The sequence below is a fragment of the Microcaecilia unicolor genome, chromosome 14 (genome assembly GCF_901765095.1).
Source record: "Microcaecilia unicolor chromosome 14, aMicUni1.1, whole genome shotgun sequence".
NCBI lineage: Eukaryota > Metazoa > Chordata > Amphibia > Gymnophiona > Siphonopidae > Microcaecilia > Microcaecilia unicolor.
In genome coordinates this window covers 12,146,900-12,163,180 of record NC_044044.1, presented here as the reverse complement: position 1 = coordinate 12,163,180, position 16,281 = coordinate 12,146,900, and the positions used below count along the sequence as shown (strand labels likewise).

Below are 16,281 nucleotides of genomic sequence, written 5' to 3'. Positions count from 1 at the left end.
AGGGGGTTATATTTGCGAATCCCACAAGGGTGCATTGTCCTGATAGGTTCTGACTTGGGCTTAGGGACTGTCCAGTGGCACCCCAGATGATCAGGATTATATGCAGGCACAAGTACGGGGGGGGGGGGGACAATGGGGAGAGAAGAACAAAGCAATAAATCAAAGGGTCAACAGAGTCCATTGCCTCACTGGCTAAATGTTCAAAGGTTTGATACTACGTCTAGCCAACTCAACAGTCAAACTCAGCGCTCAAAGTGCTTAAGAATGCACAGCCAGCCCCTCTACCCGATTGACTGATTATGCAAAGTGCTTCATAATACTCAGCCATCTGACTGAATGCTTCAAAGACGCCATAGAATGGGATGTATTCCTATCTCCTTATTTTTGCAGTGGGGTCATGAATTTGATATATCGCCTTTCTGTGGTATAACTAAAGCAGTTTACGTTTACTTTTTCTGTCCCTAGTGTGCTCACAATCTAAGTTTTTGTACCTGAAGCAATGGAGGATAAGTGAATAGCCCAGGGTCACACAGAGCTGCAGCAGAAAGTGAACTCATTCTCCAGGTTCTCAGCCCAATGCACTTAACCATCAGGATTCTCCTCCTTCCCAATGCATCATGGGAAGTCAAATGTAGGCTGCCAGACATTATGGCAGTCAGGCACCATGCAGCTTGGGGAAGAATATGTGTAGAGTTGCCAACTGGTTAGTATTTGGCTACCTGGCATGTTATCTTGAAAGGAGATGCAGCCAGGAGGACCAGAGAAATTAGCCAATGTAAGGGCTGGTTTCCTGATCACCATCAGCTTCCAGACTGGAATGGACTCTCCCAACTCCCTCTCCCCTGCCCACATACCTTAATTCTTTAATCAGCAACTTGCCTGAGGCCCAATCAAGATAGCAGTGGTAGCAAATTTCGAAAATGCTTCCCTCCTGCCTTCTGTATGGGAGGCATGGCCTGGGAGAGGAGCTTAAGCTGACTCTGCCCCGGCCACGTGCACCTTGATAATCAAGATCGGGTCTTGCAGTAGCCCTGCATTAAAGAATAAAAAGTTTAGAAGGTGACAGAAGGCTGTGTCTAATTTTACTTTAACGCTGGCAACCAGGGCCGTCGAGAGACTGCGCCAGGCCCGTGTCAGAATTGTCATCGCCGCCACCCCCCCTCCAAAATCATCATCGCCACTGCCACCAACCGGCCGAAGTACCTTGGCTGGCCCCGCCAACTGCAAGCAGTGCAGCTCCTTCCTCTGCCCAGCATTGCCTGCCCCTGCGGCTGCTTTCCTCATGTCGCACATGCTCAGTCTCAAAACTGAGCATGTGCGGCCTGAGGGCCCAACAGCTTCAAGGCAGGCAATGCGAGAGGGGCCCGGCGCTGGAGTTTTCTCTCTCCTCCTCCTGTTGGGTTGCGATCACCCAGGTCCTATCAGAAGCAGGAGAGAGAGAGAGAACCATGCACTAGGCCCCCCCCCCTGGAGGCCCGGGGAATTTTGCTCCCCTACCTCCCCCTCTCGGCGGCTATGTTGGCAACCCTAGCCATGTGTCTGACGAGACCACTGTAAGCCATGGATTAAGAGATGCGGGGTTCTCAAACAAAGGTCCAGCCATTCCTGTACTTATCCACAGCACTTCCTGCACTGCACATACATTCTGCATCCCATGGAGATAATGCATAGCAGCTCTAGCACAGAGTTATAACCATTGGTAAGCTCTTCCAAAGAACAGAACAGCCTTCACCACAGTCTAGGACATAGAAAATGGCAAGTCTCCTTTAACCAGTGATACCAGCACTGCCTCATGTCATCACGGGATGAACTAATTCAGTCCTGTTTTACCCTCATGGTGACTTGCAGCTCCAGGATCTCTAAGAAAAGCAGGAATCATGAGTCCAGAGAGGCGCAGAAGACCTGTAGCCATAAACAGGACAATCAGGATTGCAGAGGAGATAACAGCTTTCAGCTAACCCTAAACACACCAATTTTAGCCTGAGAAAAAAAAGCAGTTCTCCTTTTTAATATTACATGTGAGTCCGGTCTGAGAGAACAGCAGTTCTTCACACCTGTTCCCGACTGCGAAGAAAGCTCCCTTAACAAGCCTGCACCACTCTCTTTCATGGTCCCTGGCAGTGACACACACCAGCTTTAAGAGAGACCCAGGGGAGGAAACAGTCCTGAAAATTCCATTGCTCCTTAAGGCTCAGGGTCGACACTCTCCCCATCCTCTTCTCACGTCCCAGTTTTATGTTGCCCAGTCTGGGGAGGAAGAGGGAGAGGTCTGCAGAGGCTTCTATCACATAGTCTTATCTCCACATGATGCTAAGCTGATAGGCTCCTCCCCATTTCCTTTTTTTCTCTTTCTCCTTAGAGCAGTAGCAGGTGGCATCAAGCTGAACTAGCATTCACAGGAGGCCCCAGGCTCAGTCTGGCGCTGTGCAGTCGGGTCTGCAGCTCTGACAGTTGTTCAGGACTGGCCAAGGATCGGAGGAGTGAGTTTTCTTGTTCCAGGAGTAAGTTGCGGTCCATTAGGTCTTTAATCTGATCTCTCAGCACCTCCACCTCCTCCCTCACTGCGAACATAAGGTGACTCTTCACTAAATCCTAAGAGGAAGAGAGAGAGAGAGTTAGAAGAAATTTACACGCTTACAATCTACTATAATAAAACTCACCCTCAACGTTCTGAGGACACTGACGTCAGTGAAGCCAAGCCCTGACTTCCTTCAAAAGGTTCGAAGGTTCGTGGTGGTGAAGCCACCAAAATTGCTCCGGGCCCCGCCCTTGAGGGCGGAGCAATGGCAGAACAACGAAGGGGTTGGCAGGGAGGGAGGGAGGCGGGGTGGAAATCGCTCCGGGCCCCACCCTCGCGTCAAACGTCATGACATTGGGGGCGGAGCAATGGCAGAACAACGAAGGGGTTGGCCAGGGAGGGAGGGGGTGGCGATGAAAACCTTGCTAGCGCCCGTTTCATTTGCTCTGAAACGGGCCTCTTTTACTAGTGTCTTAATATAGACTGAAGGGAATTTCATACCCAGTGTGCAGGGGTGTAGCCAGACACCCAATTTGGGGTGGTCCTGGGCCCGAGATGGGTGGCCAGAAGAACCCCACCCCATCCCACAGGTGATTTGGTCTCTCCTTCTCTCACCTGCATGTCATATGCTCTCTCAACCATTCCCCCTCTCCCGCATACCTTTTAAAGAGCAGATTTTCACCGGCAGCGAGCAATAACTAATATACACTGCTCACGTTGGCCCCACAGCCTTCCCACTGATGCAACTTCCTGTTTCCGCACAGGTGGGAATACCTCAGAGGGAAGGCTGTGGGGCCAGTGTGAGCAGTATGTATCAGTCGCTGCTTGCTGCAGGCGAAGATCTGCTATTTACAAGGTATGCAGGAGGGACAGATGTTGGGAGTTTTCAGCTGGTGGGGCTTGGGAATCCCTGCCAGCCACATCATAGGTGTGCTGCTACTGGGTGGGCCTGAGTTCAAAGTGGTTGGGCCTGGGCCCACCCATGCCCACCCTTGGCTACGCCACTGCCAGTGTGCTTTCCCACATATACAGAACAGATAGTTTCTACACACTGCCCACGACAAAACCAGTGCAAACTTCCCTCATACACACAGACACAGACACTCCATGCTCTACCACAAAACAGATACACTGGTCATTGTATCTCAAAAAAGATATAGCGGAATTAGAAAAGGTTCAAAGAAGAGCGACCAAAATGATAAAGGGGATAGAGCTCCTCTCATATGAGGAAAGGCTTTAGTTAGGGCTCTTCAGCTTGGAAAAGAGACAGATGAGGGGAGAAATGATTGAGGTCTACCAAATCCTGAGTGGTGTAGAACGAGTAGAAGTAAATCGATTTTTTTTACTCGTTCCAAAAGTGCAAAGACTAGGGGACACTCGAGGAAGTTACATGAAAATACTTTTAAAAGAAATAGTTAAGCTCTGGAACTCTTTGCAGGAGGAAGTGGTAACAGCAGTTAGCGTACCTGGGCTTAAAAAAAGTTTGGACGAATTCCTGGAGGAAAAGTCCATAGTCTGCTATTGAGACAGACATGGGAAGCAACTGCTTGCCCTGGGATTTGTACAGTGGAGTGTTGCCACAATTTGGGTTTCTGACCTGGCTTGGCCACTGTTTGGAAAACAAGATACTGGGCTAGATGGACCATTGGTCTGACCCAGAATGGCTGTTCTTATTTCCTTATGTTCACTGTGACTTCACAGATTTGGCTAGCTTCACTCACTCACAGTGCCACACCACAAAAATTCTCCGGGCCTCCAAGGGGGGCCCGGCGCCTCTCTCCTTCCAGGCCGCCGGCGCTCCAGTTCCCGGTCTCACCTGCCTACCCTTGGCTCCGTCGATAGCCCCCTCCGTCTGCCACTGTGACCGGGCCCCCTGCATTCAAATCGGCAGCGCCTGACCTCCATCTAAAAGCGGCAGATCGCCTCCCTTCGGGCCCTCCCTCACTGTGTCCCGCCCTTGTCACTTCCTGTTTCCGCGAGGGGGGGCGGCCGCGGGGGGCCCAGCTCAGTCTCTCGGCGGCCCTGCTCTTACACATACAGCCAAACTCACAAAAACACACACTGCCCCACTACAAACCAGTGTTTGCTTCTCTCTCACACACATGCACCACCGTAGAACAGGAACAGTGCAGGCAGCAGCAGAGCAAACTTATGCATACATACACTATCCCATCACAAACCACTGTTAGCATCCTACACATACACAGTAACACAGTAAACGATGGCAGATAGAGACCTGCACGGTCCGTCCAGCAGGGGCGTAGCTACGTGGGGCCACAGGGACATGGGCCCCTGTAGATTTGGCCCTGCCCCCCCGCCGCCAACCCTCCCCTGCCGCCGTCGGGTATCTTTGCTGGTGGGGGTCCCCAACCCCCGCCAGCTGAGGTCCTCTTCTCCGGTGTGGCCGCATTGCTGATCTGCAAGGGCAGGCTTCTGTTTCTGTGAGTCTGACGTCCTGCATGTACACAACGTCAGACTCACAGAAATAGAAGCCTGCCCTTGCAGATCAGCAACGCGGCCGCACAGGAGAAGAGGACTTCGGCTGGTGGGGGTTGGCGACCCCGCCAGCAAAGGTACCCAACGGCGGGGGAGGGTTGGCGGTAGCAGGAAGAGGGGATCGAAGGTGGTGGCGGCGGCGAGGAGGTAAAAAATGGTGTGGGGTTTCGGCGGTGCCGGGGGGGGGGGGGGCTAAAATGTACCCCTTACCTCGGGCTCTGGACCCCCTCCCACTGAAGTTTGGCTACGCCCCTGCCATCCAGTCTGCCCAAGAAGGTGGCCAGAGCCACACCCACCACTCTGTGCAGGTCATAGTCATTCATGATTAAACACTGATTGGCAATTTGTTATCATGCCAACCGGACATAGGCAGTTAAATATGAGGCAGTCTTGAAACAATATTAAAACCAAAAGTGTTGCTAACAGTATTGAAGTTGCTAATTACAACATTAAGATGTCTTCTCCTCCCCCTTGAGATGCACAGCACCCTCACACGCAGCCTATGATAATAAAGTCATACACAATGTGCAGACTTGATCTTCATTTGTCTTTTGCCATTTGCGGGACACAGACTGTAGAAGTCTGTCTGGCACTGGTCTTAGCTCCTACCTACTGGAGTTGCTGAAACTAAATACTCTTCCCATAAATCTGCACAAACGAGATCAACCAAAGCCTCCAAATCATGCACACCTGGGCAGATGCATTCCAACTAAAACTCAACGCAGAAAAAACACAATGTCTTGTACTCACCTCACAACATAACACAAAAAAATTCGACGCCATAATAACACCACACTGTTCTCTTCTGGTCTCACAAAACTTGAAAATTTTCGGAGTCACCATTGACCGAAACCTCACTCTTGACACCCACGTGAAAAACACGACGAAAAAGATGTTCTACACCATGTGGAAACTTAAGAGAGTAAAACCTTTCTTCCCGAGATACATCTTCCGTACCCTGGTACAATCAATGGTAATAAGCCATCTGGACTACTGCAACGCACTATATGTCGGGTGCAAAGAACAGAAAATCAAAAAACTCCAAACTGCCCAGAATACAGCCGCCAGGCTCATATTTGGAAAACCCAAATATGAAAGCGCAAAACCCATAAGAGAGAAACTTCACTGGCTTCCACTTAAGGAGCGCATTGCATTCAAGATCTGCACGATTGTACACAAAATCATTCATGCAGACGCCCCAATCTATATGCTCAACCTCGTGGACCTACCTCCCAGAAACGCCACAAGATCATCCCGCAAATTTCTCAACCTGCACTACCTCAGCTGCAAAGGACTTAAATACAAGCTGATGCATGCCACTACCTTCTCTTACAAGAGCACGCAGATATGGAATGCATTACCTACAGACCTGAAAGCAATCAAAGAAACAACTATGTTTCGAAAATCTCTGAAAACATTCTTCTTCAACAAAGCCTACAATGAAAACCTATAACCTCACTAAGTCCACCCAATTATGAACGCACACCCTCTAAAACTACCTTATCACCTCTCTTCCTTCTTCCCTCTCCCTTCCTTCCTTAAGCGATACACAGTACTAACTGTATCTGATACCCAACTATGACAATGCTATAAAATCTATGTAAGCCACATTGAGCCTGCAAATAGGTGGGGGAATGTGGGATACAAATGCAATAAATAATAATAATAATAATCTCTCTGCAGAGAAAAGGAAAGAGACCAGTTATTCTCTCTCAAGTAAAAAAAAGGACACCTCTTCATATCATTTCTGTCACTCCTTCTAAGAGGCACAAGTCTACTGTCTCTGTCTCAAGGAGGACCTCCCACGGGAGGTGGTGGAGATGAAAACGGTAATGGAACTCAAACATGTGTGGGATAAACACAAAGGAATCCGGTTTAGAAGGAATGGTTCCATGGAATCTTAGCGGAGAATGGGTGGCGACGCCGGTATTTGGAGAGTAAAACCGGTGTAGGGCAGACTTCTACGGTCTGTGCCCTGATTGCGACTGAATAGATATGGACGGATTAGAATGTAAATTTTAAGGGGCTTTGTTAGCTTCAGATCTTTTAATACAGGAACAGTATGCAGGGCAGACTTTTACGGTCTGTGCCCTGAGAAAGGCAGGGACAAATCAAACTCAGGTATACATATAAAGTATCCCATACTATGTAAAATGAGTTTATCTTGTTGGGCAGACTGGATGGATCGTAAGGTCTTTATCTGCCGTCATTTACTATGTTACTATGTTACATCTGTCTTTTGCTCTATTTCTGAGTAGGTATAGCACAATTAACAACCTTGCCTGACACATACATTACCCCATCATAGAATAAGTACCTATTCCTGCCCAGTCCTATGTATCACAGGCTCGGTGTCCCTTAACCTGTCCCCTCAGCCTGAGTCTATGTCTGAATTTGTCCTTTATGCCATTCAAACCTAGAGGTAACAGGCTCTGTATTCCTCTGCCTGTCCCCTGAGGTGATAACCTCTTGGTCCCTTAGCAGTACCTGTCTCATTTCAGCAGAGCTGCCGGGTCCTGGGCTTGTAACATCCATCAGCAATAGATGCTGTTCCAACTCTCAGCTCACAGGTGTGACAGTCTCTTTATAAGACTCTGCTTTATATACCTGGTTATTAATAATCCGGCTGAAAGAGTCAACCAGAAATCGTGGTTTGCTAAAAAGAGTCACTGCCTCACTTCTCATTGGCTGATGGGCAGGAAATGCTAGCCACAGCTTAGCTGAGCAGGCCTCTGCGGTGAGGCAACACTTCACAGACTCAAGTTAGAGAGTGGTGGGGAACATCAGCCCACACAATATCGGGTGGGGTCTTCTTTTTTTAAAGAATCAAGCTTCCCATAGGAACAGCTTTTTCTTTAAACTCTGTATATGGTTTATTATTCTTAATACACTGCCTTTCATAAAAAGTGGCATGTTGGTGTACAATAAAAACACTGTGAAAGGAACTACAGTACATTAAAACAGGAAAGAGAAAAACAAATAGATAATTGGGCTTGGAGAAAGTAGCAGAAGAGGGAAGATATTGTAAGTAGGTGAACAGTAGCTGAGGAGTAGAAGACTAATAAATCATATGTCAAAGGCAGTTGAGAACAGATGGGTCTTGAGGCCTGCTTTCAATTTTCAATATGACATTTTTAGTCGCAAATGCTTAGGTAGGGAGTTCCACAGGGAAAGGGGGAGAGGGAAATGGGACTTGATATACTGCCTTTCTGAGGCTTTTGCAACTACATTCAAAGCGGTACATAATTTCAGGTACTTATTTTGTACCAGGGGCAATGGAGGGTTAAGTGACTTGCCCAGAATCACAAGGAGCTGCAGTGGGAATTGAACTCAGTTCCTCAGGATCAAAGTCCACTGCACTAACCACTAGGCTACTCCTCAACTCATTCCACCAATAAGAGCCAACCTCATCAGTGATGTCACAATGGCTTGATTGCCCGATACTTGGCTCACTTCTGATATTGTGATGTCATAAGGGAAAGGGGGAAAGGGAAATGGGACTTGATATACTGCCTTTCTGAGGCTTTTGCAACTACATTCAAAGCGGTTTACATATATTCAGGTACTTATTCTGTACCAGGGGCAATGGAGGGTTAAGTGACTTCTTACCCAGAATCACAAGAAGCTGCAGTAGGAATTGAACTCAGTTCCCTAGGATCAAAGTCTGCTGCACTAACCACTAGGCTACTCCTCCACTAAATAGAAAAAAAAAGCAGACAATTGTGTACATTTGTAAAGCACAGAAGAGAGAGGTGGAAAGCAAAGCCAATGATCATCAAGAAAGAGGAGGAGTGTACAGGATGGGGCAAGCAGTGGGTTTCCCCATGTCCATCTGAATAACATGCAATGGACTTTTCCTCCAGGAACTTGTCCAAACCTTTTTTAAACCCAGATATGCTAACTGCTGTTACCACATCCTCCAGAAGAAAGAGATGTTGGACCTGGGGCACAAGGAAGAGAGAGAGAGAGAGAGAGAGAGAGAGAGAGAGAGAGAGAGATGTGGACAGTGGGAAAAAGGGAGGAGGGAAGAGAGGTTGGACACTGGGTGGAGGAGAGAAAGGGAGAGAGATGCACAGGAGAGGGAAGGGAGAAAGAGGAAGACATTGGATCCAGGGACAGAAAGGAGTGAGGGAAAGATACGATGCTGGACAATTGGAGGGAGGGAAGAGAGAGGGAGAAATGCTGGTTCATGGGGGATTAGGGGCAGGAGGGAAGAGAGAAGGGACAGGAAGATGCTAGGTGGAAATTGGAAGGGACAGGGAGATGTCAGACTACAAGGATGGGGAGGGGAGAAATAGGGAGCAGGTGCTGGGCTAGAAGGATGAGAGAGGAAGATGAGGAAAATGGTGAACTATGTGGGAGAGGACAATCATAATTAATGAAATTAATGAAAAGAGTACAGGGGGTAGAAATATAGTATGGGGAGTTGATTAAAGATGAAGGGGAATAAGAGAGCTGGTGGGTGAGAGAAGGAGATGGAATTTGTTAGCTGAAAAGTACAAAGGAGAAGAATGAGAAAGAGGGTGAAATCTGAGGGAACAGAGGCAGGAAAGAAAAAAGAGAGGAAAGAGCTAAAAAGGAAAGAGACGGGTGTAGTGAGGGAATGGAACAAGACAGGGGAGAAGAGAAAAGATATATGGACAGCAGCCAATTGAAGGAGAATTAGTTCAATAGTAAAGGAAATGCATTTCTGTTTTTATTTCTCTAATGTTGTAGTACATGTCAAATTTAACTTCTTGGGGTTCCCAGTTCAATTTCTGTGATCCCTTGCTCTGTATTTGGTGAAGGTCTGTCAGTATCATAGTAATCACACAAAAATTAGGGAAAATTTGTCTAAATACATGGGAAAAAACATAGTATGTCATTAAAAACCCATGAGTGTCAAATAATGTCCTTATCTTCAATAACAAGCATTCAAAAAATATAAAATACTTTAATGTGCTCATAAATTCTCAGACGGACTATCACAGACCGAAGTGTTATTGTGTCCTTAGGGCGGGCAAGGGGAGAAAGATTCCCTGGGCCCAGGGGCTCAGTGCCAGAAGGTTCTGCTCCCTTGGTCTGTCTCTCTCCTGCTCTTGTCTGTCAGGACTTGGGTGACTGCATTAACGCAATAACCTGGGTCCCGGCACACAGGAGCAGGAGAGTGACAGACTGACGGAGGAGCAAATGCAGGAAGGAAAGGGGGCGGGATGCGGCAGCCCAAGTGGAGGAGTGGCGGCGGTGGCAGCCAGAGTTGGGGGGGGGAGGGGAATGGCAGCTGGGGCGGCCCTGCTCCGGGCAACTAATCATTGCAAATTGTAATGTGTTTTTGTGCCATAACGTGCAAGCTTCAAACCAACTAGTGAATAAATACACTACTTAACTTTAAGCCAAGGTAAGTACCTTGGCTTAAAGTTAAGCGGAAGAGGTCACTAGACCACCAGGGCAGTAGTAACTAAGGGGAGGGGAGGCTAGGACGACCCGCCCACCTGCCTGCCCGTTTGTCCAGAAATCTGGACAAACGGGCACACTGGCAAAACCTGCCCGGTTGCCCGGACATGTCCTTAAAAAGAGGACATATGGTAACCCTAGATATGCTGCATGTACATATTACACCCTATGAACTTCAGAAGGAAGCTTTCTTTGGTACCATACAAGCAATACAGTGTACACGTCAGAGACTGGGGTCATATCCAGCGTATCTCGGCTTACAAGTGATGTTCATTCCTTTCATGAGATGCGCAGAGACAAAGCCAGAAGTAGCTCAGAGTTAAAACTTACCATCGCTTGCTCAATCTTGTTATCAATGGCACTTATGCTGCTGCTCAGGCCACTGTAGAAACAACAAGACAATGCAAGACATGATTACAAGACGCATCAAAACAGAGTTCCTATACTGGGAGCATTCCGATCCAGGAGAAGTCTTAGCGTGCCCAATTGTGTATGTCACCAAAATAATACATAAAAAGGTTCAACAATACAAATAAAATAAAGAGAGGAAAACATTTGTCAGGTAAGTCTATAACCATGCACCTTTACTCAACGTGTAATTAAACTCTGGAATTCGTTGCCAGAGAATGTGGTAAACGCAGTTAGCTTAGCGAGGTTTAAAAAGGTTTGGATAGCTTCCTAAAAGAAAAAGTCCATAAGCCATTATTAGAATGGACTTGGGGAAAATCCACTGCTTATTTCTGGGATAAGCAGCATAAAATGTTGGGATCTTGCCAGGTACTTGTGACCTGCATTGGCCACTGTTGGAAACAGGATACTGGGGTTGATGGACCTTCGGTATATCTCAGTATGGCAACACTTATGTACATATGTACTATAACTAGGTGGGCAGAGGGTGCCTGTGGGATCCTATTCTATAAAGAAACATTTATAAAGTACTAGGGGGTAATTCTTTACAGGTCACCCAAAGTTAGGTGTCGGGAAGCTGTGCGCTAAGCACAAGGGGGGATATTCAGACCGTGGGAGTTAGCTGGGCTGCCTATCGTGGTGAATGGTGAACCCGGAAATTCAATACCAGGCGATCAGCATTGAATTTCTGGGGGTTTATTTTGTTTTTGAGTGGTCTGAACATAGCCGGTTAATATTCATCGGCTGACCGGCTAAGTTATAGCAGCCAAAGATAAAACTACTATTTATGTGAGTCTATCTGGCTGCTAAACTGAGCTGGTCAGCCAATAAATATTGGTGCTAATCAGCTATGCCATGTGCCATAGCCAGTGACCGGGCTAGCCGCTAAGCACTAATATTCAACCGAGAGAACCGATATTTAACCGGTTAAATAGTGCCGAATATCAGGCGGAAATTCAGTATCAGCAATTACATATAAATTGCCATTACAGAATACCAGCATTAAGTCCACAGTTCCACACCTAACTTTAGGCACGAGTGTAACCAGACACCCAATTTTGGGTGTACCTGAGCCCAAAGTGGGTGGGCATGATAGTCCCCACTGCTGCTCCACACCGCACGGCATCTCTCCCTCCTCCCCAGACGATCATGGGGGGGGGGGGGGTCAGTTAACTCCATTCCCCTGACCCCCCCCCCCCACGGTACCTTTAAATCCTTTAGTTCTTCACTGGCAGTGAGCAGCAACTCATTCCCCTTGCTCATGCCAGCTCTGAGCCTTCCATGTTATGGAACTTCGCCCCCCCCCCCCCCCAACACAATCCAATTACCTTTCCTGGTGGGGATCCCGAGGCCCCGCCAACAGAAAACGTGTTCCTCCAGCGCTGCTCTTCTGCCGATCGCCTGCCCCTGCAGCTGCTTTTCCTCTCAGGAAAAGCAGCTAGGCAGAAGACGGTTCCTCCCCAGCCTCCAAGGGGGACCTGGCGCCGGAGTTTTCTCTCTCCTGCTCCTGTTGGGACACGATCACTTGGTCCCATCAGGAGCAGGAGAGAGAGAGAAACCCCGGTGCCAGGCCCCCCTTGGAGGCCCGGACCCGGGGAATTTTACTTCCCCTGCCCCCCTCTCGGCGGCTATGCTAAGCAAATTACTTTAAAATAAATCCTTGCCTAAACTGGTAACCAGTGCAACCTGGAGGGGCATAATCGAACGTGGAGCCGCCTTCTCCTCACATTGCTTCTCTTAACAGTCAAATCATGGTCAGGTATACATATAAAGTAACACATACGAGTTTATCTTGTTGGGCAGACTGGATGGACCGTACAGGTCTTTATCTGCCGTCATCTACTATGTTACTATGTAGTTATTTGCTGCTCTCAAATATGTGGAAAATGCTTTCAAAATTTTACTGCCTATGTGTCTGTGCACTTATTCTGTGCAAGCAAATACCCCCGGGATATTTTCACAACAGCCCAACTGCGCATATAAAATATTGTTCTACAAACTCAAATCCCTTAACAGACAGCTCCTTTCATCCAGGGTTAATTTCCCTTTGCTTGGCAGCCTGTGGTGTTGTTGCTGCCAGTCAGTTATCAGCTCTATTAGCTCATTCTGGGTGCACAGCAGACCTGGTTCCTCCTCTGGGTAAACCCATAAGGAAGACAGTGCAGAATCTAAACTTAAGTGACTAAACCGCAATCCCAGGAACACTTACAAGAAACAGGCTAGTAAAATCTCCATCTATGGAGCATAAAAAACGAAGGACACTCAGGGATTTCACCTTGCATTAACTCAAACTCTTGTGCAGGGGCACAACAAAAAAGTATGAAACCAGCCTGCTCCAGTATGAACTACAAAAGATAGAACAGACCCTTATACAAGCATGGAATAGACTCACCGAAATTCTTTCCCACCCCCCCATGCATTTACCTATGAAAGAAAAGGAAGAGTGCCAGCAGGTGTTTCTCACTCTTTGTTCGGTAGGCTTCATTCTTGTTCCAAATGCCCTCTAGGCTCTTGGTGCAGCTCGGAGAGATACCTTGGAGGCAGCAGATCCGCTGATCCTGCAAGTTCTGGTTCTCAATGGTCTTTAGGCTCTCAGCTTGCTTTGGGGGAATTCCGTGAGTGTGGCAGACCCACTGGTTCCAAAGGTTCTTGTTGTGGACACTCTTTGGGCTCTCAGGTCTGATAGAGGATGTCTTCTGATACTGCAATTTCTGGTTTGGGATGCTTTGTGGGCTCTCTGAGCCTGGAGTTTTCCAGATATCCCCCTCAGTGCCAGTCTGACTGTTGCTGGGTGGAACGCCTTGGGAGTGGCAAATCTGCTTGTCCTTTAGGTTCTGGTTCTGAACACTATTTGGGCTTTCGCTTTGGCTTTGAGATGCCTCCTTAGAGAGGCAAATCTGCTGGTCCCGTTGGTTCTGATTTTGGATATACTTGTCTTGGTTTGGGGATATTTGTTTGGACTGACGGATCTGCTGGTCCTTTAGGTTCAGGTTCTGGACACTCTTTGGACTCTCACTTTGGCTTTGGGATACCTCCTCAGAGTGGCAAATCTGCTGGTCCTCTTGGTTCTGATGTTGGATACTCTTTAGGTTCTTGTCTTGGTTTGAGGATACTTCTTTGGAGTGGCAGATCTCTTGGTCCTTCAGGTCTTGGTTCTGGATACTCTCTGGGCTCTTGTCTCGGTTCGGGAATGCCCTCTGGGAGTGACAGAACTGCTGGTGCTGCAGGTTCTGGTTCCTGGTGTTCTTTGGGCTTGTGGCTTGGCTTGGGGACACCTTTTCCGAGTGGCGGATCTTCTGGTCCTTCGGGTTCTGGACACTCTTTGGGCTCTTGTTTCCACTTTGGAATGCCTCATGAGAGTTGCAGGTGTGCTGGTCCTTCAGGTCCTGGTTTTGAACACTCTTTGGACTCTCATTTTGGCTCAGGGATGCTTCCCGGGAGAAGATCTTCCAGTCCTTCATTTTCTGCTTTTGTTCACTCCTTGGATTCCCTTTTCGGATTGGGGATGCTTCCCGGGAGCAGATCTGCTGGTCTTTCAGGTTCTGGTTTCGTACCCACTTTGGACTCCCACCTCGTTTTGGGGATGCTCCTCGGGTGCAGATCTGCTGGTCTTCTAGGTTCTGGTTTCGTACCCACTTTGGACTCTCACCTCGGTTTGGGGATGCTCCCTGAGAGCAGATCTGTTGGTCTTTCAGGTTCTGGTTTCGTATCCACTTTGGACTCCCATCTCGATTTGGGGATGCTCCCCGGGAGCAGATCTGCGGGTCCTTCAGACTCTGGTTTTGTACCCATCTTGGATTTTCACCTCGGCTTGGGGATGCTCCCCGGGAGTGGCAGGATTGCAGGTCAAGCCGGGTCTGGTAAGAGGTGATTCTACTTTTCACAGACACTCCTTCCACACTGCCCTCCATCCCCTGTCTTCACCTTGCTTCCCTCCCCTTCCAGCAACACACATCAGACCCTAGGTCTTTCACCACCCTGTCTCTGAAAATCACTTTTCTCTTATTAAAGAAAGAGAAAGAAAAATACAGTAAGTAAAAAAAAAATAAAAATCAATGCATGGAGAATTTGAGGTGAGGGAGAAATAAAACTAAAACAGAGAAAAGGAAATAGACAGCTTCAAAGCAAGTGCCTACGACAGGAAAGAAAGAAGAGAACAGAAATTCATTAAATAAATTAAGAAAGGGAGGGGAGGAATAAAGAGTAGAAAAGATACAGGAAGAGAAAAAAAAGAAAGAGACACAACAGAGAAAAAAACAGTAAGCAAAGGATAGCAAGGATGAGAGAGTGGAGCGAGACAGCAGAGAGCCGACAGTGCCAGTTGTGAAGGTCTTCCCTTGTTCTGTCCTCTCTCAGGGGCTGGTTGGCTTTCAGAAGCTGAGTTCTGCAATCCCTACATCCTTTCATCCCCACTGGCTGGCAAGTGAGGGGGCAGAGAAGGCGGGAGAAAGAGACACACACAGAGGGAGGGGGGAGAAAGAGAGATGGAGTGAGACCGAAAGAGAAGAGGGAGAGACAGAGGGAGGGAGGGAGGGAGGGAGGAGAAAGAGAGACTGAGGGAGATGGAGACAGACAGAAAGAGGAGAGGGAGCCCATCTTACTAAACAGTCGCTGGAGCTCTCAGCCTGCTGTGCCCTGGATGCTTTTTGTCATATTTGAATTAGTTTATGGCATTTGCCTCTGTACAAAGTACCCCAGGACAGGGTAAGGTCTCTGCTCAATAGTCCTTCACTCTAATCATGAATAATAAAACAAAAGAAAAATAAAATAATACCTTTTTATTGAACTAACGTAATACATAATTTGACCCACAGAAGAAGATTCTGCTTTCAAAAGCCTGTCAAAAATGTGTTTATCTTTTTGTTTTGTTTTCTTTCTTTAACCTGGACTAACATGGCTACCACGCTCCAATCACGAGAACTGAGGTAGAAGGGGTCTGTCTTCTCACTCCACCTGCCTTGCCATCTTGCCTCTGCCCAATCACATTAGCTACAAAACCAACACAGCCTGGCTTTCCTTTTCCTGCTTCCACATGACAGGGTCTAAGTGGATTCAGACAAATGTGATTTGTAACAGGTCAACTGAAGCAGATAGGATCCAGAAGCAGTAAAAAGAATTCCTTTCCCAATCCCAATCCCCAAATCCAGACTTGGATTGGCAATCTAGCATCTCTGGCAAATATCTGAAGGACTGGTCCAACTATGGGCCAAATGAGCTTGTCAAGTTTGCCCGTGACCAGTTACAGCCTGAGTTTCGGCCAATGTGTTGTAAATGCCAGGGCTGACTTTTATTTTCAGTCTATCACTGCGTGAATGACTTCAGTCCCTGGATCAGTCCAACTAGACTGTCACACAAACACATGCCCATCTCTTCCCTCTCCCCCTCCCCTCCCAACAAAGACGGTATATCTTTTCTGTAGGTAAGTA

At 47.7% G+C, this 16,281-nt stretch overlaps 1 protein-coding gene across 2 annotated transcripts in view; it reads right to left on the bottom strand.

Annotated features, from left to right (window-relative positions):
- Positions 1–1,442: 1,442 nt before the first annotated feature.
- LOC115458056 (TSC22 domain family protein 4-like) overlaps positions 1,443–16,281 on the bottom strand; it is a 108,103-nt gene continuing 93,264 nt past the window's right edge. For both annotated transcript variants that reach the window (XM_030187848.1, XM_030187846.1), the window contains exons 4-5: positions 10,778–10,829; positions 1,443–2,592 (exon numbers count right to left, since the gene is read on the bottom strand). In XM_030187848.1, coding sequence (XP_030043708.1) covers positions 2,377–2,592; positions 10,778–10,829 — 268 coding nt within the window. In that variant the 3' untranslated portion in view covers positions 1,443–2,376. The remainder of the gene's footprint in view (positions 2,593–10,777; positions 10,830–16,281) is intronic.